Source organism: Camelus bactrianus, chromosome 8, assembly GCF_048773025.1.
Source record: "Camelus bactrianus isolate YW-2024 breed Bactrian camel chromosome 8, ASM4877302v1, whole genome shotgun sequence".
Lineage (NCBI taxonomy): Eukaryota > Metazoa > Chordata > Mammalia > Artiodactyla > Camelidae > Camelus > Camelus bactrianus.
Genome location: NC_133546.1, coordinates 1,253,586 through 1,281,581, shown reverse-complemented (window position 1 = coordinate 1,281,581; position 27,996 = coordinate 1,253,586). Strand labels below are relative to the sequence as shown.

At 54.9% G+C, this 27,996-nt stretch overlaps 1 protein-coding gene and 1 long non-coding RNA gene across 3 annotated transcripts in view; one reads left to right on the top strand and one right to left on the bottom strand.

Moving 5' to 3' along the window:
* Positions 1-27,996, top strand: part of SMOC2 (SPARC related modular calcium binding 2) — a 142,844-nt gene that overhangs the window by 24,379 nt on the left and 90,469 nt on the right. For both annotated transcript variants that reach the window (XM_074367953.1, XM_074367954.1), the window contains exon 2: positions 21,235-21,406. In XM_074367953.1, coding sequence (XP_074224054.1) covers positions 21,235-21,406 — 172 coding nt within the window. The remainder of the gene's footprint in view (positions 1-21,234; positions 21,407-27,996) is intronic.
* LOC141578306 (uncharacterized) lies at positions 286-16,193 on the bottom strand. The gene is made up of 3 exons (XR_012508435.1): positions 15,684-16,193; positions 5,031-5,191; positions 286-4,745 (listed from the first exon to the last, which is right to left on the bottom strand). It is a non-coding gene; the product is annotated as an uncharacterized LOC141578306 (long non-coding RNA).

The following is a 27,996-nucleotide window of genomic DNA, read 5'->3' as shown; positions in this document are numbered from 1 at the left end:
TCGGTAGCAACACCACCGCGCACGGGTCACAGGTCGCCATCACAGAGGTGGTAACAGTGAAACAGCCTGACATTTTGCGAGGATTCCCGAAATGCGACACGGAGACGCAAAACGGGAAGCCGTTGAAAGTGTCTCCGACAGACTTGTTTGACGCCGGTGGCCACAGACCTCCCGTTCGTAGAAGCCGCAGTCTCTGCGCAGCCCAGTGGGACCAGGTGGGCCGGCTCCGACCGGGGGCGGGGGTGCAGGCGGGAGGGGGCGGGCTGGGGCTGTCGGCGTGGCCGGGGCCCTCTCAGCATTGGGACGTCATCTGTGGTGGGGCTGGTGCCCTTGACAAGGTGGACACAGGAGGAGGGGCGGCTGGGGACAAAGCGGCCTTGGGGCATCTTGAGACACAATGACTAGTGTCTGCTGAGTGACTGTGGCGGGGGCGGTTCTGTGTCATTAACGGTCTCAGCCGTGCCCTGGAGGAGGCATGGCGGTCCCAGTTCACAGGCGCAGAGGGGCAGACCCAGGACTTTACTCCAGGTGTTTCTGATCCAGGCTCTTCTACTCTGTCTTTAGCCTCCTAAACTGTGCAGAGCGTGGCTGGAAATACAGAAGAGGGTCTTGGCCACACTTCAGATTTGGGGGAGTCAAACAGTCAGGATGGAAATATGTTTTTAACCCACAATTTTCATTACGTATAATCAGCCACTCATTAGATGAGAAAGTGGTGTCTAAACTCATTCAAGAGGACATAGGACGTGTGTTCTCTGCTTTCGTTGGTGTTTGGAGGGTTTGGTTTCTGCTATTGCTTTTAAAAAGTCATGTTTTTTAAAAAATTTACTGTTGATACTTGGGTTTTTGGGTGGTGGATATAGAGTTACACATTGTTTCGTAGGTTTTAAGTGTTTTAAAAAGAAAATGTATAAAACATGACTTTTTAAAAAGGAAGTAACTCGGGTTCACTGTTGAAATATTGAAATAAAAGAGCACACGAAGGCAGCACTGATCCCCTGTGACGCTGCTGCTCAAAGGCTGAGCACGGAGGACACTCTCCAGCACTGGCACTGGCACTCTTACATCTGGAGGGGGCGTGCACGTCTGTGCTGGGTATGGGTATCTACGTGTCTGTACAGTGTATGTAAAATTGGGCTCACGTTCTACATTTGCATTTTAAATCATTTTATTTAAAATATTTTCTGCATCTTTTGTATGATTCTTTTTTTAAACTGAAGTATAGTTGATTTACAATGTTGTACTAGTTTCTGGTGTATGATGTAGTTGTTCTGTTATACTACGTATTTGTTCTTTTTCATTATAGGTTATTACAAGCTAGTGAGTGCAGTTCCCTGTGCTGTACTGTAGGACCTTGTTTATCTATTTTATATATAGTAGTTTGTATCTGCTAATCCCAAATGGTGGAATACTACTCAGCCATAAAAAATGAAATAATGCCATTTGCAGCAACATGGATGGACCTGGAGATCGTCATTCTAAGTGAAGTAAGTCAGAAAGAGACAAATAGCATATGATACCACTCATATGTGGAATCTAAAAACGTGACACAAAAGAACTTTTTATAAAACAGAAACAGACTCACAGGCATAGAAAACAAATGTATGGTTACCAGGGGGAAAGGTGGGGAGGGATAAATCAGCAGTTTGATTCTTAATGAATTAACACTTCTGATTCATGGATTAGAGTCTTTTTTTTAAACCCAAATCTCTATTGTTGGGTATTTAATTTCCTTCAGATTAGTTTTTTCTATTAGAATAGTATTGCAGTGAGCAAGGGCTGTGCATACATTTGTGTGCTTTTCTGATTTTTGTCTTCACATTTACTCTGGGTGTGGAATGGCGGGGCACCAAGACTGTGAAGGCTCCGAATACGTATTACAGAGAGAGTCAGGGTTTCCGTGTTTGTGAAGCACCTGGAAGTGTGGGAAGCGCCTGGAGCCGGTCAGCCCTCGAGGCTCGGCATCAGCCGGTCTCTTTGCCTTGGCTTCCGCTCTAAGGGTCCATGCTCATTAGAGCCTTTAGTTTGTAATAATACTGACGGCTCCAAACCTTTAGCCAAAGTTGAGCTAAACTGGAATATTCTGGGGTCTCAGTTAAGGCTGGTTCACTGTGAAGGCTGCTGTCCGCGTTCTCACGCGGTTCCGCATGTTCCAGTCCCCGTGTCAGCGCGGAGCAGCCGGGCTCGGGTCCCGGGAGCACACTCTGTCCTGCGGACGCTCAGCCCACGCTCGGGGCGGAGCTGCGGGCAGACGTGCAGCCTCTGGCCCGGGGACTGCGTCTGAGGTCGCCGACCACAGCCCGCGCCGCCCCGCCGGGCCGCGCTCAGGCCCCGGGCTCCAGCTCGCCGCTCCTCACCTTGTCAGTTTGCTGAGCGTGGAAACGCGTGCTTTGAGCTGCCCACATGCTCCGTTGTTGCTAAACGTGTGTTTCGACGGACATTCCAACCATCCATTTCTCTCCCCTGGGAAGTTTGACCTGATGGTAATTTTAGAACTTTTTTTCCTGCTAAAAGGACCAAGGAGTCGTTCAGAAGCTTTGGGTGCAGCCCTGAGCCCGTTCTCCTCCTTCTGTGACATCTCAAGGCCTGAAAGGAATGAGAGGTGGTGGAACAAGAAGCACCTCCTGGGCCAGGATAGTTTTGCTTACTGTCTGTGAGGCCGCACTGCCTGCTGCTGGGTCACAGCTGGCAGAAGAGCCTGAGTGTGTGTGCGCATGTGTGTGTGAGTGTGTGTGTGTGCATGAGTGTGTGGGTGAGTGTGCATGTGTGAGAGTGTGTGTGTGTGCATGTGTATGAGTGTGGAGGAGCTGGAATGTGATGTTCTAAAGAGTCATCCCCAAATGCGCTTGCTTTTCTGGGCTCTAACCCCAGGTACGTAGCGGAACTGCCTTACGATTCCCCAGCGTTGCACGTCCTACAAAGCATGTTCACTCCCCGCAACCTGCCTGAGTCTCCTCGCGGCCCAGGGATGATGGTGCTAGTGCCCCGGCTTCTCTTCATTTCTCCCCCAGAGGGACAGCTGAGTGCGTGGGAAGAGGGGACTCAGGCGTCTTTGCCAAGTGGGTCTCAGGCAGGCCACGCTTTTGATGGCCATGAGACCTGCGATGCAGCGTGGGGCTTTGGGCATATGCCGTGTGCCCGTTAACAGACACTGGGCGTCACCAGCCACAGTTCCTGGCCTTGGAGCTTGGGTCCAGTTGGGAGCTAAGGCACAGGGACAGGAGTCAAGTCCAAAACGCCAGCTGTCCTGATGTGGCTGGAGGGACGGGGGGTGTGGCTTGGAGGACACTGTGCCAGGTGAACGTGGCACCAGGGAGCTGGAGTCCCAGTGCGTCATCTAAGAGGTGCAGGGTTTTCACCTGCAGAGGAGGTCAGCCTGGGCCTCGTAACGTCGCTGAAAGCAAGTTCATGTGCCCAACACACCGTGAGGCCGAAGAAACCAAAACATTGGTGTTTGGAACAGACAAAGGTTTACTGCTGGGCTGAGCAGGGAGGGCGGGGTAGCTTGTGCCCAAGAAAACCCCCAACTCCCCGAAGGGCTTCAGCAAAGCTTATTTAAAGGCAGATGAGGGCGGGGGCCGCAGGTGTGTGATCAGCCCAGGCAGGTTCTCTGGTTGATGTCGAGGCCACAGGGCGCCGATACTCCCCACCCCCGGGGGCCAGGAGGTCTGGGGGCCCCGCGCTCTCCATCATCAGTAGTTCGTTCCTTCCCTTTGGTGGTGGTTTGAGCATCTGAATGACTCAGGAAATCTGTGGGAGATACTGTGATCCAGTGCTTCAGAGAGGAGCTGCAGCAGAGGACGTGGGGTGGGGGGCCTGACCCTGAAGGCCCCTTAGGGTCCTGCTCAGTGACAGTGAGACAGTAGGAAGGGGGTTTAAAACGAGTGTTTTTAGAGAACGGAATGAAGGCCACGTGCTGGGGCGGGTCTCCTATGGCTGGTGCCGTGGCTGGTGCCATGGTCGGCAAGGCTGGCAGAGGGGTTCACTTGCGGCAGAAGCGTCGAGAGCGCTGGTCTCTCTGAGGAGTTTCAGGTGCTGTCACGTCAGTGTGGCTCTGAGCTCAGAAAAGGAACATATGATGAAGCACAGGGTCTGGTTTTGAGGAGCCCTGCTATCCAGACAGTAGCCCTGCCTCTGAGGAGCAGTTTAGGGTCCCGTTCTTGGTTTATGCTTGGGAGCCCCGGCAACACTTCTAGGTAGAGTTCATCGTGTGCAAACAGCCATATGCGCTCCTAGACCGCATCATGAGGCTCCTCTGTTTCGCAGGGTGAAGACAGTGTGCTCCCAGGGCCGGTGGCTTCTGTGTATCAGCAGTAGAGTTGCCTGGGTGACTCCTCACCAGGGGCAAAGGGCCCCGCCTACTAGGGTTATCTTACACTGTCCTGAGCCACCCGGAGCCCCTCACGGCTCAGCCACAGAACACAGGGACGGCTGGGGCCAGGGCTGGGCCCCGACGCTCCTGGATGGCGCCTGCCTGTGACCTTGTAATTATTGATGTCCGCTCCTTCCTAATATGGGAGTCATTGTTGGCGTCTCTGGTCCAGCTGCTCCCAGCAGATGGAAGAGGCTGACTCAGAGTGGACGGAGCAGCCAGGATGGGGGAATGCGCTGCGTCCACAACGTCACCGAAACAAACTGGACGGCAGGACCGGGAAATCAAAGCCACTGAGCAGAAGTCACAGATTCAACCCACGTCACTCTCTGTTCACGTTCTGCTTGGTGGGAGCCCTGCAGTCCACCAGTCTCTGTGCGATGGAGTGAAAGAGAGAAAAAAAAGAGACAAATTAAAGAACAGATTATGTCTTCTCTCTGCTGTGTCTTCACAAAGACTAGCGGGGAGCAGTGTGGCCCCAGGTCAGAACTTGACTGGCCCGCTGTTATGTCTGAAGGAGCTGTTCTCCATCACATTAATCTCCGAGCTGCTCTGTGGCTTTTTCCCCAAAGCGGGGTTGGCTGCAGACCCGTCCAAGCCCACTGTGACTCACCGTGCATCAGCCCCAGCTTTTGGAGGCCGATACGTGCAAACCTACCCGAGTCCCTGTTTAGTGCGTTCAGACCGTTGTGGTTCTACGGCGCTTTACAAAAAAAATAGTCCTGGTTCCAGCTCTCTGCCCTCCAAATCCACATCGTGTAACTTCAGTACAGCGTGAGGGTCCAGGGTGAGACCTCAGCTTTCACGGAGCTGCCCTTCCTGGAAGAGAGCCATAAACCCAGGCGTAAGTTACCCCCCTGGCCCGCAGGCCATGGCCCCACGATGCCGGGCCTGGTGAGCTGTGGGTGTGCGGTGGCTAGGCCAGGAGGGGCAGATGCTGGAGAGGGAGATTTTGTCTTTTTATTTTTCTAAGTAACGAATTCATTCATTTATTTGTGATTAACCCCTTATGCACCACACGTGAGCAGACAGAAGGTGGGCAGCTGGGGTTGGGGGCTGAGAAGGTCAAAGAACGTTGCTGCGGAGACACAAGTGGCCCTTAGACTCCTCACCATGTATGAGGTCATGACTCCCCGTGTGAGGATACATTCCCCTGTGTGAGGTCATACCCCTCGTGTGAGGTCACACCCCCTCGTGTGAGGTCACACCTTGCTGTGTGAGGTCACGACCCCCTGTGTGAGGTCACATCCTTCCCTCTATGGGGTCACGCCCCCATGTGAGGTCACATCGCTCACCCAATGAGGTCACGCCCCCCCATGAGGTCACACACCCCCGTGAGGTCACGGCCCCCCTGCAGGGACTGCTGTGCTTGTGTGTCTGTGATGAGACCTCAGGTGGCATCCGGGTCGTCCCTGAGAAGCAGCCCCTGACGTCCCATGTCCTGTCCCCGGTCCTGACCTCTGACGTCCCGTGTCCTGTCCTCGGTCCTGACCTCTGACCTCTGACCTCCTGTGTCCTGTCCCCGGTCCTGACACTCAAGCCTGGGATCCTTCTGTCCATCTCAGCTGCTCCCCGTCTCTGCCACACGCAGCAGACTTACTGCCATTTGTCCTGCTGATGGGGCATCAGATGCCCCTGTCCTCTGAGTCCCGCTCCCCTGCAGGGGCCTCTCTGTGTGTGCGTGACGTCTGTCCTCAGTGACGTGAGCCCACCCTCTTCCCCTCTGCTCTGCACCCCCACCTCTGGGGTCCGGCCAGTCCTGCCCCCACCACTCGGTTCTGACGTCAGCTGGTCCAGGGCAGACGTGCCACTTAAATGAACTCGCGGCAGACACGAGTGGCCCATCTTTAGCTTCCAAATTGCCCAACCCGATCCCTTGTCATCAGGCTGAGGGCAGAGGTTGTCTCTAGGGTGTACAAGTGCAGACCAGTGTTTGGACAGCTCGCTTCTGTAGACGGCGTGGCAGGACTTACCAGGCACCTGACAATCCAACACATGGAAAAGGGTTCACTAGAGTGTTGACTTAAAACTGCCACTTGACTGAAGGACGCGTGTGCACAGCACCCAGTCTGGACATCAGTGTGGCTCTCTTTTCCCTTCTAAGTATTTTTTGAGTGATTTCTATGCATCTTTTATAAGTAAAGCAGTAAAATCTTACAGTTATTTTGACTGGGGAATGTTTTTCATGTGATGATGTCAAGTCACTTTGTTGTTTCCCTCCTTTATTGTTGCCAGGCAACCTGTCTGTATTGGTGTCCTAGGGGCTGTCATCACAAATGTTCACAAGCCGAGTGGCTCATGTGACAGGCGTTCATTGTCTCGTGGTTCTTGGCTGGACATCCAGCATCTAGCTGTCTGCAGGGCTGGTTCATTGTGAGGCTGCGAGGGAGAGCCTGTTTGAGGCCTCTCGTCAGCTTCTGATGGTTTATTTTTAGTCTTTGCTCTTCCTTGGGTTGTGGCTGCGTCTCCCCATCTCTGCCCGTGTCTCTGTGTGGCGCTCTCCCTGCACGTGTGTCTGTGTCCAAACTCCCCCATTTTATAGGGACACTGGTCATAAAGGCTCATCCTTCTTCAGGGTGACTCAGTTTCACGTGACTAATTACATCTGTAAAGGCCCCAATTCCAAATAAGGGCTCATTCTGAGGTAACGGGAGTGAGGACCTCACATCTGAATTTTGAGGGGGACACAATTCAGTCTCTAAGATCAGTGATTGGGTTTAGGGTCCATCCTAATTGGGTACAATCTCATCTTAAATGGATTCCATTTGCAAAGCCCTTCTTTCCAGACAGGTCACATTCACAGGTACCCGGGGTTAGGACGGAATACGTATTTTTGTGTGGGGTCGTTCAGCCCACAAGAATACCTACAGAACGTGCTGCCTGGCTTCTGTGTGGCTTGGGGCGACAATCTTAGCTTCCCTGTGTTCTTGTAGGAGGAAGAGACCAGGACCCAGGTTCTCCAGTCCCTTCCGGTAAAACTGTGTTTCAGAGTGAAGTGTTCCAGGGGGTGGGGGCAGGAAAGCTTCCTTTGACGGTCATAATAACATGACAGAGTGAATTGCGGTGGCCCAGAGGAGATGGCTCCGGAGAGGACGGGCCCCTTCCAGGGCTGAGGCCACGTGGAGAGCATCCCTCACGCCTTAGAGGCACGCCTGCCTGCCTCCCGTTGCACTTCACCGCGGGCATTCTGCTGCAAGGGATTGGCTAAAGGAGACTCCAGATTTTAAAACTTGGTGGGACCTGAGACATCACTTGATGCAAGACCCCATTTTATAAATGATGAAATCTGCCTTGAATTGGGGAAAACTGTTATGTGGACAACTAGGCTGGGGAGAGTTTTGAGACTGTGGGTGAGTAAACACTGATGCCCAGATGTACAGGTCTGGCCTTACCCCGCTGGCGAAGCGGAGTGTCTCACCCCATGGCCACAGCCTCACTGCGGCCGAGGCCAGCAGGGTCTGGGCTGAGGCTGTGTTTGGGATTTGACCTCCCTGCCCACACTAAGTGGGTGGGATGTGGAGGGGGGCCTTCTGCATCTGCCAGAGCATGTTCACATGCCACTTAAAACAGAGCAGGGAACATGCCTTCCCTTATAAAGGATGACCCCGTGTAACTCTGGGCAGCTCGTCCCTGACAACAGGAAATGCTTCTGGATCATCTCATGCAGTTTGCAGTGGGTCAGCCCAAATCACTGCAAATATTTCTCCTATCGGGCCGTCCCCACTGTGTATCTGAGAGACGCAGGGCCTTTGATCCGAGTCCAGTTGAAGCTGGATGAATCTGAATTCTGGAGAGGCCAGAGACAGACAATGCTGAACAGAAGGTCGACTTTATTTTATTAAAATCACAAGTTTACTTGGGCACGTGAACTTTATGGATGCCCAGATGATGTGGAGGAGTTAGTTTCCAAAACACGTGAAGAGTGGGATGAGAGGAAAGGGCAGGAAAGGATGTTTCCAAGTCCTGGACTGTCTGAGAAGTTTCTAGAACGTGGCTTCTTCGGCTTGGAGTCTTGTGATGGCATCACCCACCACACACGTCTTTACAATAAGGTCAGCCACCCCTAAACCACTCACGGACGACTGCCACCAGAGTCAGACCTTCACGTGACTATCTAAAGGTCAAAATTATTTCCACTAATAGTAAAATATTTAATGAAAACTTAAACCAAACATGAATTCCATACTTGAATTAAAATATCAGCACATACGAGCTGTAGGAATGTTTTAATCTTATTGGCTGGACATAGATGCAGAAAAGCTGTTTGAGTTTGCGTGATGGTGATTTTATTTTGGTAGGAAATTGAAAGACTATTTTTAACTCTTTTCGGGCCGCCCACACGTTCTCCCTCAATTCTCTTCCTTTGATGGACCTCATTTCCTCACTTCAGAAGTGAGTCTTCTGGCTTCTTGAATCCCTTTTACTGAATCAATCTCTCTGAATTTTAATTCATGCGAACACTGAATTTGCTTCTGGAGTTTATTTAAACCAAATAATGTCTCCCCATATTTTACTTGTGCGTGAGGAATTACAGGGTGTGTTTAAAAGGGAACACTTCTTGTGGAGGCAAAAATAGGGCTCCTGCCGATCTAAACCGAGCAACTCAAGTGTATGTAAAGTGGAAGCTTCAGCTTGCTGTTCACAGGAGAATATTCCTGACCTTGCCGCCATCCTCTGAGAGATACACGCACACACGCACACGCACACACGTATGTGCATGCACACACAATGCACACACACGTACGCACACATGATGCTCACTTCTAACTTCTGCTGGGACGCTTGGATGGGACCAGAAGTGACCTCCTGGCGACAGCTGATTTGAATTTCATCTCTGTTGGTGGAGATTTGTTAAAAGTCCAGTTCCCATTGCTTTATGATCTCACTGTGTGCAAGGCGTTGTGCAGCTTTGCACAGAGAAGGAGGGAGATGTCGTATGAGTGATGTACAAACTTTAAAGTGACAGGTTTCCAGAACCAAAGGAAAACTCCTGTTCAGAAAATGACATTCAAAATATAAAGGCCAAGGTATCTTTAGAATGGACGCCACTGCGCTAAGATTTGGTCCTATAATGGAATTACAATTTAAAGTGGTAGTAGTTTGACATATTAGTATCAAAATTCTAAGCATGTTAAATCCAGGTTAGTTAAAATTTGCCTTAGACGAGCAAGTTGACGATGTGGCTATAACTTTTTTTTTTTCCAAAAAAGGGTATAAACCCTAGTCTTTTGTTCCCAGTCACATGGCAGCTGAGCAGACCCGTTCCGACCAGCCGGTCCGTCGGGCGCGTCTTCCGGTTCTAGCTCTGTGTTGGCTCTTCTCAGCGGTTCTCGCCCCTTGGGGTTTTCCGAGGAGCTTCCCAAGGAATCTGATCGGGTGCAGCCGCCGCTCTGCGGGAGCCCTGCACGTCAGCCGCTGCAGAGTCAGCTACGTCCGAGTATTCTGTGCGTGGAGTCATTCTGATGCCTTTGGAGCAATCCTAAATTAGATTTTTGTCTCTGTTTCCATTATAAACTCATTGTTTTCTCGGTCTGACGTTATTCCAGACATACTGGTCTCAAACTTGGCGAGTTCGTTAAATAGCCACCCCAGACGCCATTAAGAGCTGCTTCCTCTGACGCATTCTGAGCGAGTTTATCCTCCAGGGCCGGTCGGTGTGGGGTCCGGAGCCAGGCAGCGGGGCGCCGGGGAGCGGGCGCTGGGGCGAGCCTGCCTTCCCTTCCGATCAGGAGCTGTCAGGGACGCGAAGCGCCAACTCCCGAGGAACACGTAAAAGCCGCGGGCAGGCCGCTTCTCTCTCCCCGACTCTAAGAGCGGGTGGCGTTCCTCCGGGCCTTCCTGGCAGCGCTTCACCAGGGTCAGAGAACGCGTGTGAGTGCCGCTGGGTGAGTGGACACACCGGAGCGGCTCCTGGGCACGTCTCCGCGGGGCGGGGTTGGGGTGGGGGGGACGGGAGGCCTTGTGAGCGCCCGGGAGCGAGCAGCGCCTCGGGCTCGCTCTGCCCAGAGCGGGACCGTTTCCCGGGGCAGGGGCAGGCTTACAGGCACAGACGGAACTGCGCTCGGTGGTTCTCTCCCCCAGAGATGGTAGAGCCCAGGACAGGCCCAGCAAGGGGGAGCAGGGGCCCCTCCCCGGGGCGTCTGAGCCCTGCAGGAGAGGAGGGGAGGGGTCAGCCTGGCGAGAACGGGGGGTACTGGTTCCGGGACCCCCAAATTCCAACGCAGATCAGCCAGGGTGTGTGTGTGGATGGCAGGACCTGTGTGTGTAACTGAAACTCCCCGCAGGCTGGGGCTTCTGTTCCTCTGAGTGACCCACAGCGTCCAGGACCCTGCAGTGAAGGGGAGGACCAGCCCTGCTCCCCCGTCTCCTGGCTCCTGCCTTCTTTTATGCCCTTTTCATGGTCCGGCACCCGCTGGTGGGGTCGGCTGAGCACGGCTGACCATCTCCTCTGAAAGCCCTGTCTGTCATGTCTCCTCATAGCACCTGAGCTGTCTGTCAGGTGTGTGATGCTTTGCGGAAGCAGAGCGCACGTGTGCGATGAGGTGAGAGGTCCAAGGAGTGTCGGGGAGGCCACAGTGTGGCCTCTCTGCCCCTCCAGCCCCTGCCTCACCTTCCGTCCCTGAGCCCACTGCTCACAGCGCAGAGCCAGCCTTCCCGGTCGCAAGGGCCCCCCACCTCGACCCCTCCACTCCCCAGCTACTGAGTCCAAACTCGTTCTGCTCACCATACAACAGGCCAATAAGTCAGGAGACAAGGTACTGGGGAAAGAATAGTGACTTTTTTTTGGAGAGTCAGCAGACTGAGAAGATGGGGGACTAGGGTCCCAAAGAACCATTTTACCCGAGTCAGAATTTAGGCTCCTTTTATACTAAACGGGGAGCGTTGGTGGTTGTAAACTTCTTGGTGCCGGAATCCTTTGTTCTTGCAGCTGTCCGCTTGGGTCAGGTCAAGATCTTCCCGTAATTCCAACAAGACAAATGCTATTCTGTGTTTTGCAACATTTTATCTCTGTATGAATGGAAAAGAGTTACACCCTTAAGTATCAGAGCCTGGAGAGTGGGCGGTCCTGTTTATTTCAGCCTGCAGGCAACATTATTAACTTGTGGCAAAAGCAGCAGATTCAAAGGTTAAAGTAACAGAAACAGATCCAATACGGGAATCAGATCGGTCATTCCCTGTGGCCACCTCACCCCTCCCCACCTCACCCCCAACCCATCTCCCACGCTGTTCACGTTTGCTGGGCAACGGTTTGTACCCCCCGGCGCAGGGGAGCCCAGGCCTCTGTGAGGGTCCTGAGTCCCCACCCCACCAATGGTCGGCTCATCCTGTCACCCCCGCTGCGCCCCCCCTCTCTTTTCTCTATAATTAAAGGTGTGAATTTCAGGATAACTTTTTCAAAAAAATGCTTTGCTCAGTGTTCTGTATTTATTTCATTAGTAACGTAGCCTGAAATGAATACGTACTCCTCTTTTGGCAACTGGCCATTTAAAAGTTGGGGTTTAGGGAGCTGGTTTAGGAAGTTAACCACCCTTGATCGGTGCCTCCAGAGCAGCAACTGAAGGAGCCTCCCATGCTGGTGAAGTGCTCTGCCCCCTCACTGCCCAGCCGAGGGGGCTCCAGCCTGGGGCGCTGAGAACGCAAAGGCCCCCAGACAGACAGCTGAGCAGCTGGCCTGTAAATGTCACCTAGTTTGAGCTAATTTCAATACAAATAGCCGCGTGTGGCTGATGGCTCTGGTGCTGGGTGGGGCCCCACGGGCCCAGGTTTCAGCTGAGTTGTACCCGGGGCGAGTCACGAGCTCCCCGACGCCGGCCTTCAGGTCCCACCAGTGGAATCCTTCTTGTCCGTGAGAAGCACACAGACGGAGCGCCGAGAGCTGTGCTCCTGCGTCAGCACCTGGGAGGGCGGTGCAGACGCCCAGCCGAGAGGCGCCGGGTGACGGACCACAGAAGCGGCAGCAGCCGGTGAGCACGGGGCTTCCAGACCGCGTCCAGTCCCGTATCTCCAGGACTGTGCTCATGGGTTTCAGTGACGCTGATAATGACAGCGACGGGCCGCCCCAGGAGCTCAGACGTTCCGTTTCGGAGAGCCGTGAGAGGGTTCTCCCTGAAGGCGCCCGGGCCTTGGTAAACAAGGACTGTTAGAAATGTGCAGAGTCTGTTTTAATGCGTGGACCGAGGTGCTGGGGAGAGGCTGTTTTCCACTTGCGCTGATGCCAACACGAGGCAGCCCCGAACTGCCTTCACGTGTGGACCAGACGGCAGAACAGGAGGGCGCCTGAGACCCCAGCCCCTCGTCCCGTGTCTTTCAACAGCGGGTCCTGTGTGTGGGTTGAAGCCTTTGGAGTGTGTGTCCTGGTCCAAGAAGATGCAGCCCTGGCACCTGGGTCAAGGTTCCTGCCGTGTGTGGTTGGAGTGAAAGCGGGGGCCTGGCCCCAGAGTCCGTGATTTGGTTCTAGGTTCCTCATGGACAAGCTGGGTGACCTCCCCTGGGAGCCTCTGTCTCTTCTTTGGTCCAATGAGGCACTGGGGTCTCTGTCCTCTGGGAGCCTCAGTCTCTTCATCAGTGCCCCTGTGAGCTCCTCCCACCCACCCCCCAGGTCCCAACAGCTTTCCATCCTGAAGAGGCAGCCTCTGCACTTGCCTCCAGGGCTTATGGACAGCAGACACTGGGCGCTCATGACCACAGAGAAGTGGATTCAGACTCCCACAAGTTTCTTTCACCTTGGGGTGCCGGTCCGGTTGGCACATGGGATGAACGTGGGGGAGGGGGACCTTCTCTGTGACCCCCCCTTTCCCCGGGGTCCTCTCTGTTTGGCCACATCCCTCAGTGGTGGGGGGAGAGGATGCTGTGCTCTGGATACCGAGGACCCCCGCAGGGTCACCCCCTCCTCCGGCTCCACGCAGCAAATCCTGGTGGGAGCCTGCTTTGTGCTTGGACTTGTGGGGGAACCCAGCAGGAACTAGTCCCATGACCTTCTGGATTCTCATGACCCTGGTCTGCAGCTAAGCAACCTTACTTCCAAAGTCTTTCCTGGGCACACGTTTTACCCCAGAAAGGGCAAGATCTTGAACACAGGAAGAAATCTGAGGCTGTGATGGGATTAAAGACGTAAACAGTATTTTGGACACCATGAAGTCTCCCTCGAGTTTGGATGCAGACATGGAACTGGACCCTGCCTGTCGTTACCGGGGGATCAAAGGCCCCCGACCTTGTACGATGTATTCACTTACGCTTTTAAAGAGCAGAAACGGAGGTGAGCGTGCACGAGGCTTGGTGGGAGTCCCGGTTCCTCGCGTGGTTTCTCTTCCCGTTTCACCTGCACGCGAGCCCGTCTCACTGCTGCGTCTTCAGCCTTCAGGGCTTGTCTTCCTAGTTCCTTCTGTGATCCTGTCATTCCGCCCTCAGTGGAAGTGGCTTCACTGTGCAGCACGCGGTCCCCTGAGGTTTGGCTGAGACACAGACTAGCTGGTGTCTCTGCTCTGGGCCTGCCGCGCGCCTTGCAGGGCTCTTTAATACTCTCTAACATGTACTTAAGTGTCATTTGCTCTAAATGCTTTGAAATGAGCAACAGGCTTAAAAAAACTCTGGCTTAATGCCTTTGAAAATTCATTTTGCTGATGGATGCATTTGATCTCCTAAGGGAGGTGAGGACAGAAAAGAGCAGGGAGCTGCCTGCCATCCGTTTAGCTGTCCCGGAAGATGGTGAGGCTGTCAGGGAATTTGTGAGTCACACGTGGTGAGCGGCACCGAGGACTGGGCGCCTCTGGACACACAGCTGTGCCGGGTCCCCCGTCTCTTTCCCCACCATTCGGTCCCATGTCAGCGACGTCAGCTGAAGGCAGCTCTTAGAGGGCTGGTGCGCAGGGCACGGTCACGGTCCCCGTGTGTTCACGTGCCCTGTCTGTGCACACAGTTCCCAGCTCTGCCCCGGGCCCACCAGTAATCCCAGTGAGCACCGCCCTGGGGTGGAGACTGGGCATCCTCGGGGCTGACCCGCTGCCCAGCTGACGGCGACGCCGGCCGGCGCAGCACTGATATGGGTGTGCGGAAAAGCCTGACACAAGCTTAACGCTTATTTCAGAAGCTGACTTACCCTTTTATTTTTAGACACAGACAGGGTGTGCCTATGATCTGTGTGCTTCAGCCTCTCCGAGGCGTATGAATACGTGTGAAAAAGAGGCACGCCTCACAGGGTGGCGATGAGAGGTGAAGCCTTCGGGTGAGAGAGCAGGCGGGTCTCCTTCCAACACAGCCACAGCCAGAGTGCCAGGTGCCGACGTCTGTCCTGGACTGTACAAGCCTGCTCGTGGCCTGTGCTGTCTGCCCTTCCTGTGTGCCTACCTCAGTCTGCTCAAACACCTCTGCCCCGGCCGCACGCCCAGCGACCCCGTGGTGCGCTCCGCGTGGTTACGTTACTACAGCTCTTCAGACAGTGAGCATTCTCTGAGCATCAAGTTCAGGTGGACACTGCGCTGGGATGCTGGGGCCGCACGGATGACCACACTCATCTCTGCCCTCTGAGAATGTGGTCCCATGGGCTCTAAAGCAGTTGGTCAAAGGTCCACTGTAATGTTCGCCCATGTCCCAGACTTGCGTTGTTTCACGGAGCTGTAGCTGGAGCAAAGCACGCAGCCTGTTCAACATTCGTTTGGCCGATTCCTTGGCTCTCACTGGGACCCTGGATGAGAACTGGTGCTGAATTGCAGCTAAACGAATGAAGGGAGTGCCGCCCACGGCCCGGTGAGCCCTCGATACACATTTTCAAGTGATCAGAAGTACGGTGACCCCCGCAGACGGTGCCCGGCTCCGAGGAGCAGGCGTGCGGCTCCGCTGCAGGATGGTGAGGGTGTCGTGGAACCCACTCTGTGATCCCGCAGAGCAACGCTGAAGGCTGAGCAACAAGACTTCCAAGTGAGGATCAAAGACGCTTCCGGCAGTAAGGTGGCACCATTTTATTAAGAAGAATTTTAAAATCACAAATTTCCTGCTGACTCTCTCTCACACACACACACATCTGGAACATTCAAAACCCAGGAGATTTCTTGAATTATCTCCAGGAAGTACTAACAAGAAGCAAACCCTGCTTCCGTCACTGAAGTCAACATTGATGTGGAGGCAGGGGAGGAAGGTCAGTGAAGCAGCAGCTTCGGGGGGGAGAGGAGCGTGCGGGGCAGGAGGTGCGGGGACGCTTGCGCGGGGCGCGGTCAGGCGCGCGGCTGCCCGTGCGGAGGGCGCCTGGGGCCCGAGGAGACACAAGAGAGGCTGGGTCCGGGGACCAGAAGCCGGCAGGGTCTGTACCGTCACTCACCAGAAGTCTTAAGTCCACTCAGACGAAACGGACCGGCAGCGCCGGGGCAGAGCGGAAGCAAGCTAGCAGCCCGGCCCACGAGCCTGCTGGTCGTCCCCGCGCTCCCCTGGCTTCGCGGCTCCCCGGGGTGGCCGGGGCCGGCCTTCCTCGGGGCCTCCTAGCTCTGCGCGCGGTGTCGTCCTGGGTCCCCAGCGAAGGGGACCTCCCCCTGGGGCCCGGCTCCCAGCGGAGCTGCTGTGGTTCGCGCCCCGCACCGTCTGCGGGTCCTGCTCCCGGCAGGGGCCCCTCCCTGGCTCCCGCTTATTCCAGGAAGACCCTGCCCTTCCTCCCCCCGCCCTCTCCCCCACCGCCTCCTCTGACTCCCTTCCTACTTCCGGCGCCTGTGTTTCTTTTGGAAAATGACTGCAAGTGGGAGGACCACTCTGCTCATGCGGTAGACGGGAGCGTTTACGGACACTGGCGGGCATCCCACGGCAAACACGCCCTGTGTTTGAATGTCTGCTCGGAGGGTTTGTTGCAAATGACTCCATCGTCTCTCTTCCGTGCTCTCATGCAGTCTTCAATTTTGTCTTCACAATGATCTTTATGGATTAGGCAAGTGTGACAGCACCCCCATCGTACAGCTGAAGGAACCGGAGGTCATCTGGCCAAGTGGACGGCTGTCCAGGTCACCCGGCCGGTCTGCCAGCCTCCGAAGTCAGTGCGGGCCCTGCCGTGCAGCCCGCCCCGCACACACCGGCACTTACCCGCAGGGAGCGTTGGTGATCTTCTGCTTCCTTATTGGCTTTACAGCCTGAATCTAGTCCCAAGAACTAAAACACATCATCCCACTAGTTTGCCCTCTGGTTTTAAAATCCTACAGACAATAAACACGATGAAAGGGCGTAACACACGCTGCTGGTGTCGGCTTTCTCACCGCTTTTCTGTCTCCGTGAGTTCTTTCTCTCAGGGTCTTACACTTACTAAGACAGTGCCCTTCCAAAGCCCACAGTCTATGTTTTTCAAATTGAAAGGACGTGCGGGGGACATCATTCCACCATCTTTGCGGTGGTGGTTTCCTCCTGGTGAAGCGTCAGGTCATGGCGAGGCAGCGCCTTCAGAGGGGCTGTGAGGGGTGTGGGCCAGACGCCCCCCACGCCGCGGCTTCCCTCCCCGGCTCATCCGCAGTGCAAACCTTGTCGTTTATTTGTTCTCGCGGCTGGGAAAGCGTTGCTGCTGCCGTTTTGCAGGTAAACACACTGAGTCTGCACACACTGGCGTGCTGGAGATGGGGTGGTTTGCTCAGTGTCCTGAGCAGCATCCAGCAGGAGCAGACTCCAGTTTTTGTTGATCTACAGTCGGCACCCATGCATGCTGCGATCTGGCCTGGCTAGTTAGGAGGACTGGAAACCTGCGCCGAAGCAGACTGCCTTCTGTAAGGCTTGGCTCGCCGGCACCGTCTGTGTGTAGTGCGGGGACCACGGCGCTCCCAAGTGTCTTGCTGCCCTCCCGCCAGCGGCTGCTGCTTCCTACCGGGGACCATGTGCTCACCCGTGCCGCCCTGCTCCTCCAAGGGTCACTGTCAGCGTGACCTGTGACAGACCTACACAAATCGGTGTTGCTGATCTGCGCGTTTGCAGCTACTGGCCTGTCCCCTGGGATTCCATGCCACGTCCCTCCAGGCTGAGACGCTCTCCTGCAGGACAGTGCTCATGTCCCCACACCAGATCCAACAGCCTCTGCTCTCGGGCTCTCGGACACTTGTGTGCTGCCTTCAGGACCCGTGAGCACGTGTCGTCCTGCGTGACACGATGGTTGTTGGCTGTCATAAGTGAGGGTTCTCTGTGGGGCCGCAGTGCCGTCCTCTGGGTCTGAGGGCAGGACCTCCTCCGAATTCCCACCCCCGGGGTCCAGGAAACAGCCGGCCCAGCACCGTCCCTCAGTCACACTGAGCAAGTCCAGCACAAGCTGCATCTGACTTTTGATCTGAGGCTTTGTCCTCAAAAGAGGGTGTGAAAGGCAAAAAAATGAAAATGCTGAAGTGGAGTGTGTTTAAAACTCGCACAAACTGGCTTGTTACTCCCAGCAAATGAGTGAATGCATGGCTGAGTGACTGAATGAATGAGTGGGTGATGGGGTGAGTGAGCGGACGAGTGGCCGGCTCCCGGCAGAGAACACCCAGCAGCAGTTCCCCGCCCCCTAACGCCCTGGCCGCAGGTGGCAGGCTCTGAAAGTCTCCACGTCCCCGTCATCAGTTTGGGTTTTCTGTTCCACTAAAAAGTAGGGAGCGTTTCCTGAAACTGGAGAAAGCTCAGGCTGTGAGGTGGGGAGGATGCTCTCTGAACAGGGTGTGCGATTTATCCCGTCCTCCCACCTGTCCTGCGTGTGGCCTTCAGGGTCGCGGACGCATCGACGCCCCGGGCCCGCCCGCTCCCCGGACGCCCTCCCGGGCTCTGTCCCACCTCGCCACCCCCACCCCGCGCGCGAGCCTCGTCCTGGTGTCGGGCAAACGCGCTTGCTGAGAAGCCGTGTCCCTTTCTGGCGGCCCGCCCCACGGTTCAGAAAGCTGCTGCTTTGGGGAGCTTGTAGCTGCAGGACTGCGGTTCACAGCGGGTAGCATGTGCTCCCCTATTACAATCAGTAGAACAGGCATCTTCCATCAGTGTATCAGCGCCGGCAGCTGTGGGAAATCCATCCGTGTTAAAGAGTGCTTTCGCCTGTTTCCTGAATGGTTTGATTTTGTTCTGACTTTTCCTCTGGCTTAAACCTGCGCATTTCTTAAGCAAAACACAGAGCAAGTCTTTCATCGGTGAGCGTTTGACCTGCTTGTGTCTAACGCAGGAGCTGCCTGCCGCCCGGACAGACACCGCAGGTGCCCCGCTCGGCTTTCTTCTGCCCCTCCCTGCACCTGTGCAAACAGCACTGCTCTGTGAAAATAAAAGAGATGGGGCCCCTGCCACCCTGAGGTGGTTTTTTTTAATGGCGTTGCCCGAGGTTCAATTGATTTCCTTTCAAATTTGGCACCGTGCCTTTTATGTGAACTGGTTTGAAGACCCTCAGCGGAGCTCTTTAATGAACACTACATTCTTCAGAACAGAAATACTCTCTTTTCCTTCAAGGACTTTGTTTAGTAAAGAATCCAGCTCAGGTAAACTCCTTCCTCTGTGCGCTGTCTCTGCTGGAATTTCATTGCTGTTAGAAATGGGGAATGGGAGAGGTGCGCAGAAAGTGTGAGTTCCCTCATTTCCGAGGACGAACAGCTCCCTTGTTGGTTCTACATCGTTAAATTATCAAGAATTATGGTCAAATTCCAAATGCCTGAATGCTGGCCTTTAAAAAAAATAAAAATGCAGAGGCGGTCTCTTTCCAATTAGAGGAGGTGATAATTACAGTGCCTTCGCCTAAGTCTCCTGCAGCTCCTCGCTCGGGTTTCAGGAAGCACAGACAGACCACCTTTTCAGCATAAAATCGGCAGGATTTAGGTGATTCCATGTTTTCACCTGAAAGAGAAGAGGGCTGCTTCTGGGCGGGCTCCTGTGCACACTGGCTGTGGCGGGCGGTCCTGGGGCCTTCCCAGGCCGAGCGTGTTCTCTGTCTGCGTCTGTCTGTCTGTCAGTCTGCCTCTTGAGCAAAGCTGCTCTGTTCCGGGCCGGCATGAGTCACAGAACACGTCTACGAAAACTCTCCAGCGAGGACAGGAACCCGACAACGTTCACGGGCGAGGACCCTCCTTAGATACAAACCCTTGGGGGGCCCTGCTCCCCTGGGAGCTGCGCCTTCACGGCTGGAGCGTTCACGTCCGCCTCAGGGAAAGTGGGAAAGTGGGGCTGACACCCCTCAGGAACGGAATTCAATCCAAGGTACCCACGTGCTTGCTTGGCCCGTCTTTAAGTAAAGAATGCTTGTTTTTAATTGTTGTTTCTGTGAAGTTTTGAAAAGGCAGCGATGGGTGTCGGCCCGCAGGTCATTTAGGTGGAACTCTTCTCGGGAGGAGTCGGGGCGGCTGTCTGAAGTGAACAGAGTGGGAGAGTCGGTCACCTCCTGGAGCTGATCGCCCGTCTCTGGGCTGGAGCCTCTTCCAGAACGGCCAGTTGTGAGCTCCCGAGGAGCAGGCGGAGGGACTGTCGCCCACCCCTTCCGGCCACAGTGCACCGGCTGCGCGTCCTTCCTAGGACGTGGGGGGTGGGGGGCTGCGGGGACCCTGCCCGTCTCCCCGTGAGGGGCGTGGCTCCCTGGGTGTCCGTCCCCCGGGGGCCGCCCTCCCCCCGTGGCTTTGTCTCAGCTTCGGCACTGGTCCACGCTCCCACAGCACCAGCGAGGACACTTGGAGACTCACGGAGAGGGTTTTGGTGTCTTTCCGAGGAACGAAGCATCCTGAGTGTGAGAATGTCCTTCGTGTCTCTTGCTGGCACTGGAAGGTGTCCGTGAGGTCCTGCATGGTTGCTAAGCTCCATTTCTGCTCCTCTGGCTCAGACTGGGCGAGGGAGGGGCGCCTCTACCCCCGTAGGTGTCACCTGGGCGAACAGTGCGAGTCAGCCTGCTCGAATACACGCAGGACCGCGGGGTCCAGACGCTACGCAGGGTGCTGAGGGAAGACCACCGCTCTGGGCTTGCTTGCTTTCTTTCCTTTAATAAATTGCTAGTGGTCCTTGAATCAAGAAAACACCTGTGTGGGGTGGGCGACGTTCCAGTGACCAAAGGCTCGCGATGACTCCTCGTCCTGTAGCACCAAGCTTTTGGGGATTCACCTTCGTGTTTGGTGCTGCGTCTCAAGTGAGGGGGACTAGACAGGACTGAGGCTGGGACATGAGGGGGTTGGAAAGTTGGGGGGCAGGGAGCATCATCAGCTGTCTCAGGAGGGCAGGTGTGGGAGCAGGCGTCGGATCTGAGCCCCACTGGAGACACCCTGAGCTCTGAAGCCCCGTGTCCGGGACATCGGAGGGAGCCAGGCAAGGATGGGTCCCCAGAGTGGTCCATGGGGACTCAGTGTGTGGGGGCCCCTGCGAGGTCTGAGGAGCTCCCAGGGCAGGGGCTCTGGGCCTGCACCGCCTGCAGCCCTGGATCCGTCCTGCGCTGTGAGCCCGTGCGTGGAGTGTGGAGGGCTCTTAGCTGCTCCATGGAGACCAGAGCCCCCCCGGGGGCTGGGCATCGATTCAGAAAATGACAGGCTCACACGAAGGTGCCTGGGTCGTAGATGAGGTCGTGTGGGTCTGTCTCACGAGGAGAGGCTGCCCCCCAGCTCCAGGCAGATGGGGGGTGTCAGGAGTGTAGCCCCCCAGTGATGGCAGAGCCGGGGCACGGCAGCAGTGGACCAGCAGTGAGCAAACAAACGCACTGCTGTTCAGATTTTTAAAGCAAACAGAAGAGGCAGGTGCCCAAGCAGACCCGGACAGCGGCCCAGCTAGAGCGTGGGTGCGCCGCGTGTGCGCGGGGGTGCCAGGGGCGGGGAGGAGGCGGGGAGGAGGCGCTCTCGGGGAGCCCCGCCCCGCTCCCGGGGCACCCTCGCCCAGGGCCTGTGCTCCATACAACCCGCCTTTAAGTGTCCGGCTTCTTTTTTATTTCCTCCTCCAAGTTTCTGAGAGTTGACCAAGACAAGGACAAGGACTGCAGCCTGGACTGCGGGGGCTCGCCGCAGAAACCCCTGTGTGGGTCCGACGGGAGGACCTTCCTGTCCCGCTGCGAGTTTCAGCGCGCCAAGTGCAAGGACCCGCAGCTGGAGATCGCTCACCGGGGCAACTGCAGAGGTGAGCTGCGTCCCGCCGCTCGGTCACGGGTGAACTGCCGAGATGCCCGCTCGGGGGTTATTCCCTTTTGCTTTGTCAGAACTCAAGGGTTTATGCTGTGAGTCTCCTGCAGGGCACATAGGGGAGGAGTAATTTCTGAGTCTTTTTTTTCTTACTTGTTGGAACGCTCGCTTTTCTGAGAACGGCGGCTGACGTCACGACACGGACTCATCTAGGAGGTTCACAGAATGCTTCCAGAGTCTTCTCAGGTGACTCTCGTGGAAGCCTTTCATTCGGATTTTCCAGCTTTTCCCGTCTTGCCTCTGGGCGTGCGGGGCGCGCACGCTGGGCGCCTGTGTGGCTCTCAGTGATGTTCCTCCGGGGCCGATTTGACACTTGCAATTTTCAATTTTCCTGATGTAACAAGTGGATTTGGAGTTAACTAGCACACTCAGAGCAAAACGCTGAGATGCTGCCCACGTTAATGAGGGTTTGACTCTGCAGAGCACGCGGTGTCTCAAACACAAATAGAGTCATTTTCAGAAAGAGATTTAACCTTCTTTTTCTTACTACCTAGGAGGAAAGACCACACAGGCTGTCGCGCCTTTGAGGTGACGTTCTGCGCGGTCTGGCTGTTGGCTCCAGCCCTCCTCCTAAGCACAGGGCAGCTGGAGCCTCCAGCCCACGCTGAGCCAGGCTTGAGCCATCGGCTCCTCCGCTCCCGGGGCAGCACGTCCCGGGGCAGCCAGTCCGACCGGGGACAGACACAGAGCTCCGCCTGTTCCTCAGCCCCAGGTGCTGTTCCTGCCGACGCCCTGAGGGACACTTCGCACACTTGGCGGGTCCACGTGGCTCTCACCTGCACGCTGCGTCCAGCTAGCGTGTCCTTGCACGTCTGTCTGAGGAGTTTGGGTGTAACTTCATGCCTTAATTGCAGCTACACACCTCAGCTATCTGTGCTGAGGGATGAAAAATCATTTAAGAATAAATTCAAATATCAGATGATCAGCTCTTCAGAGAAGCTTCTAGAAGCAATGGCCTGGGCTGACTTAGCTCTGAGCACAACTGCTGTGGGGGTGGTGGTAAAGTTTGAGCTTTATGGGCCTCTTTAGTGCCCCGTTCCTGTAGGTAACCCCGTGGAACACCCTGCTGGAGGAGCGCGGGGAAGCCGCGGCGCTAAGCCTCTGGGCTGGCGTGGCCTCCGTGGGCGTGTCTGACGGGCTGATCAGACTGAAGCCGAGGCCCGTCCGGCTCTCGGTGCCCCTGCTGAGGCGGCTCTCCCACGCCTCCCGCTTCGAGCTCCGAGGGGTCCACCAGCCGGGTCCACGCGGGGTTGCTTTTGGACAGGGAGGGTAAATGGTAATTAAGCACAAACGTCCTCTCGGTAACGCCGTTGTCAGGTTATTTGTGTTTGGATCCAGCTGAATTTTTCTGGGTAATTCCCTTGGTTGGGATTCTCCCACCTCACGGAACACGTTTCATACCATAAATTTGTGGCACAAAAATGTGGTAAGAGAGAAGTGGGGAAAACAAAACTTGTCTCCTAAAAGCAAGTTTAATTTCAATCAAAAGGATTAAAATAAAAAGAGCGCACAGACACCCGTGGACTTCGGGATCACACGGGCCTGGGCGCGGCTGCCGGGGTAGCGGCGGGGGTTGTGCATGTTTTAAAACGACTGGGCATTACTCACGTCCGACAGGGTGGGGGCCCTGCAGCCGCGGCCTCCAGCCCGCACTCACAGGCTGCTCCGCGCCGGGGCTGCGGGGGAGGGGCTGCCCGTCGCAGACGGACTTTTCCTGCAGGAGCAGCCTTTCCCTGGAGCCTGGCTCTGGGGGGGGGGGGGGGGAGCAGGACCTGCAGGGGGAGGGCTCCCTTCTGGCTGGTTTAGTTTGCCGGTTGTCACCAACCCTGTCCCCTGATGTCTGGCACTGACACCCCCCGCCTGCCCTGGGGCCTCTTGGTGGGAAGGTGAGCGGGAGGGGCCGCAGGGAGCCCTGGTGCTGACGGACCCAGAGACAGGTGCCCTGGCTCCACCAAGCAGGTGCTGCCCTGCATCCACCTGTCCCCAGGATCACGGTGACTCAGGTTCTGCACCACACCGGGTCAGAGACTGCTGCTCTGAATGAGGAGGAGGGAGAGGGTGACTGACACGGCCCTCCCCCTGCAGGGGAGGCACACAGCCCTTCGCGCGTTCTCCGTCATTCCTGGTGTTGAAATTGGCTGGCGGGCCGTAGTGTCAACTTGGCAAGTGTGACGCTGCATGTTTTGAGGGCATTTCCACATATTTGGTGGATGAGAGTCCCACAGGCCTGGCTCTTCGGGATGGTCAAGTTTGGAACAACAGTTGAAATATTTTAGTCCCTATTTAATTCATTGGATTAAAATGCTTTTTGCATTTCGTGTTACAATCTAACCCTTGACCTTGAGCATAAGTGTGGCAGTTTACACTGATGGATTTTTCTCATATTTTGTTAGAAATGTGTGGAGTTGTATTTTTAGAACTCAACAAACACAGTAATATTTTTCTTTTGATCTGAGACCATTGGGCTCTCTTTCTTTTCACGAAACTTTCTGGCACGGAATTAAAAAGACAAAAATAAAAAGAAGAAAAAGAAGAAAAATCAGATGCCAGGAGATCTTGGAACGGTTCTGAGATTTCTGGAAACAAAATGATAAAGAACATCTGATACAAACAGCTCCCTAGAGATTTCCAGTGCCCAGAGCTTTGCAGACCAACGGGCAAGGAGAGGACACTGTTACCAAGGACTTCCTGATCCCCCGGCCCTCTCTTGTCCTCGGTCCGAGCCTCGCAGTCCCTGCCGTGGTCAGCACTGCGGCGTGGCCCTGGGCGCTGCGGGGGTCTCCGAGTCAGTGCACCGCCTGCCCATATGGGTCAGGGCGCAGGGTCAGCGTGTCAGCACGGAGCGCGCACCCACGACAGGGCTCAGCGAGCTGTTGGTTAAAACTGTGGTTACGGCGAGTTTGCAGAGCCCATGTCCCCTGCCCGTGAGACCCTGGGTGACGCCCACCAAGGAGTGCTCTCTGGCCGAGGAGTGACCATCAGTCTACAACCCTTGGCACTGCCCTCAGGGCCCTCCGTCCCCGCCGGGCTGCTGGAACCAGGCATGGCCTCAACCTCGGAGCCGTCTGGGCGGACATGTCCTCCAACAGGACCGCGGACCCTCGTCTCCCACTCGTGTGACCCAGGCCGGCCTCAGGGCGGGGCCGTCCCGCTGGCCCGGGTTCCACGTGCACGGCGCTCAGTCCTGCGGGCAGAGGGCTTAGGTCTGAGCGGTGCATTTTTGGAAATTTTGTGGAAGGCGTAACCCACACACAGCATCAACAAGGTTGTCACACTCAAGGGTACTGAGGTGTCCAGGCGGGATTTTTGCAAGCCCCGAAGGTGCGGGTCACCCCTGCTCGGTCCAGTACCGCCACCTCTGAAGGGCTCTGTGGATTTTCACTTTAATTTTGCTAAGACAGGAGTTGTGACCCCTAACAGTGGGGCGTGCCTGCGGCCCGGCCGTGGTTCCTCTGCTCCCAGCAGTGCTTCTCGGTCTTGCTCCTTCTCCCGGGCCTAGGGGGGCAGCCGCTGGGGGTCTCTGCGTGGGCAGAGCCCCGGCCCAGAGGAGGGTCAGGGAGGGCCGGGTCCTGGCACCCGCCCCCTGTGAGCATCCAGGTGTTGGAGGACCACTGACCCAGCTCAGAGAGCTCCGGACCGGGTGGTCTGAGGAGACCGCGTCTGCACCTGACTTCTTGCCTCTACACGGGGCGGTCGGACCAGCGGAACCCAAAGTCTTCCTCCTTGAAGACGACACACGGAGGGACCTGGGCCGCTGGCAGGGGACCTGGCGTGACGCGCTGACGGTCGTGGTCACCAGCTGTCATGGAGCTGGCTTCCATCAGTTGTTTCCTGCATGGATGTTGTGCAGACTGAATTCTTTAACGTATTCCTGCAACAGCTCACCCTCTATCTTGATTTTCTGCCTGTGGGCTTGGCAGCCTGCTGCGTGCCCGGGGTTCCCTGCTCTTACCTGTCCCATGCTTACGCACTTCCAACAATACTTACTGAAAATGAAAGCTCAGCTCCCTTCTCCTGGGCTCGCAGATGTTCTGGCCAAGGGACGGTTTGGACGCTTACCGCGCCACTGCCTGTAATTCTTAATGAATTCTGAATTTTTCTCAGTCTGGCCTTCAGAATTACAGGTGGGCAAACACTCCCACCTTTGAAACACAGTGTCTGCCTTCATTAATGATGCTGATAAAATGAAAGGCCTGTGGCCCCCAGGCTGCCGTCTGTGGCCGCTACCTGGGAAGAGCTGGCGTCCTTGCCTGCTTCGTTCGTCCATCCAGCTTGCACTGTTCTGGCACCAGCCCTGTTGTGCAGGACCCGTGCTGGCCAGGGGAACCCGGCGGCGAGAACCGGGTGTCCCCAGACACCGCCATGCTCAAAATTGTCACCGCCATGTAGCTGCACTTCTAGGTCCTAAGGTGGTTGACCAGAGAAATACCCAGCGTGGCCTTCCCTTGTGTGTTGCCTGGGTGGGTCTGTAATGGTGCCACCTCCAGGGGTTTCCAAGTCAGTGAGAAGTCTGCGGACTGACCGTCTCTGGGGTGAGCTGATGTGTCCTGGGAGACGAACACAGCGAGAGGTAAAGGAAACCTGATCCACTTTCTTCCGGACGCGCCCCTGTCATCCTGTGTGCTTTGGACAGGAGACCCCACGAGGAGAGGTCTCCGGGCTCAGGGATGGTGGGGTCGAGTTCAGGGCCACCTGTAACACCGGTGCTCCGCGACCTCGATCTGGCCAAGCTTTCTCGGGTCCTTTTAGCCGCTGTCCCCAAAATTCTTCCGCATAAAGTGTGCAGCAAAGCTGTCTCTTCCAGTTATTGCTTAATCCTGTTTTGAGTGATTTCAGCAAAGCAGGACATTATTTGCTTCCTGTTTAAATGAAGCCCATCACTGGAGATGACCCTGCACAGCCCGGGTGCTGATTTCCAGCTGCAGCAAGCATTGCGTCTTGATGGTTTCTGTGACTACCGTATCCTGATGCACATACGTGTTTCACGATCCCGTTGGGAAACAAATCTCTTTCACTTTGCAACTGAGAGAAAAAAATGAATGACAAAACTCATTACTATTAACCAACAACTCATCAAAAAATTTTTATTAAAAACTTGTCATTAGTCATGCCTTGCTAAACACAATGATGAAATTATTTCTATCATCTCTGCCTTTTCAGATAAGAACAAATGTTTTTAAAAATAGGATCAAATTTGCATCAAAGAGTTTTTCTTTAGTTGAGGAAAAAGTGATCCAAGCCTTTGATTAGGATATTAACACCTTGATTTCATTAAAATATTAATAATTTTCAGTTAAGCTGGATTTTCCTGGGATGTAGAAATCGATCATAGTTTAAAACTTGCTATGAGCCAAAAAGTTAGGGCATCCCACTTCATACCCACCAGGATGGTGGTCACAACTAAAAACGAAAAAGACAGGAAACAAATACTGGTGAGAATGTGGATAAACTGGAACTCTGGTCCATTTTGGGAGGAGTATAGAATGGCTCAGACACTGTGAAAAGCAGTTTGGTGTTTTCTCTATAAATTGGACGTAGAATTATTATGTGGCCCAGAGAGTCCACGCCAGGTGTGTATCCGTAAGACTTGAAAGCAGAGGTTCCAGCAAGAGCTCATATGCGACGCCCACCGCAGTCTTGCTCACAACCACGAACAACCCAGACGGCCGTCAGCAGCAGGACAGATAAACGGACTCTGCCACGTCCAGACGGGGCGGGATTCAGCCCTAAGAAGGAAGGAAGCACGTGGGTGACGAGAATGTTCCAGAACTGGACAGAAGAGGTCACACAACACGGGAGGCCCCAGGCGCCCTGAATTATACACTTTCAGATAGTTACAGTGAGGAATTTTATACTTTGTGCAGTTGTACCACAATAAGAACAAATTATTGTGCTTGTGTTTTGAGGATTTAATTTTCAGACGATTAAAAGTAAACTGTCCAGAGTAAAGTCTCAACAGGCCACTGAACAGTCAAGGACCTGCTCAATTAAAAAAAAATTCACTGAAATGTAGTTGATTTACAGCGTTAGTTTCAAGTGCGCAGCAAAGCGACTCAGTCATGCGTACACATACGTATGTATGTTCTTGTCAGACTCTTTTCCATTATGTGTCATTGCAAGAAATTGGACGCAGTTCCCTGTGCTCTGCAGTAGCAGCTTGTTGTTTGTTTTATATGCAGTAGTTTGTGTCTGCAGATCCCAGACTCCGGGTTTATCCCTCCCACCCTTTCCCCTTTGGTGACCATCGTTGGTTTTCTGTGAAGGACCTGCTCAATTTTCAATCTAGCCACAGGAAGCAGAGGGAGAAAACATAGTAAAGGGAGAAACGTACCACCTGTAAACTCAGCTTTAAGAATGTTGAACACTTCTACTTTATTCTTTTTAAAGTGACAGAAAAAATGGAAAATTGGGAATAATACGATCTTGAGGCTGTGCTTAATGTTTTGCTGTCTATCAAGCGGGGCCGTTAGTTTCTCCTCGCGTGTGTACGTTAATCCCAGTGGTTTGCAGTGACGTGAGGGACGCGGA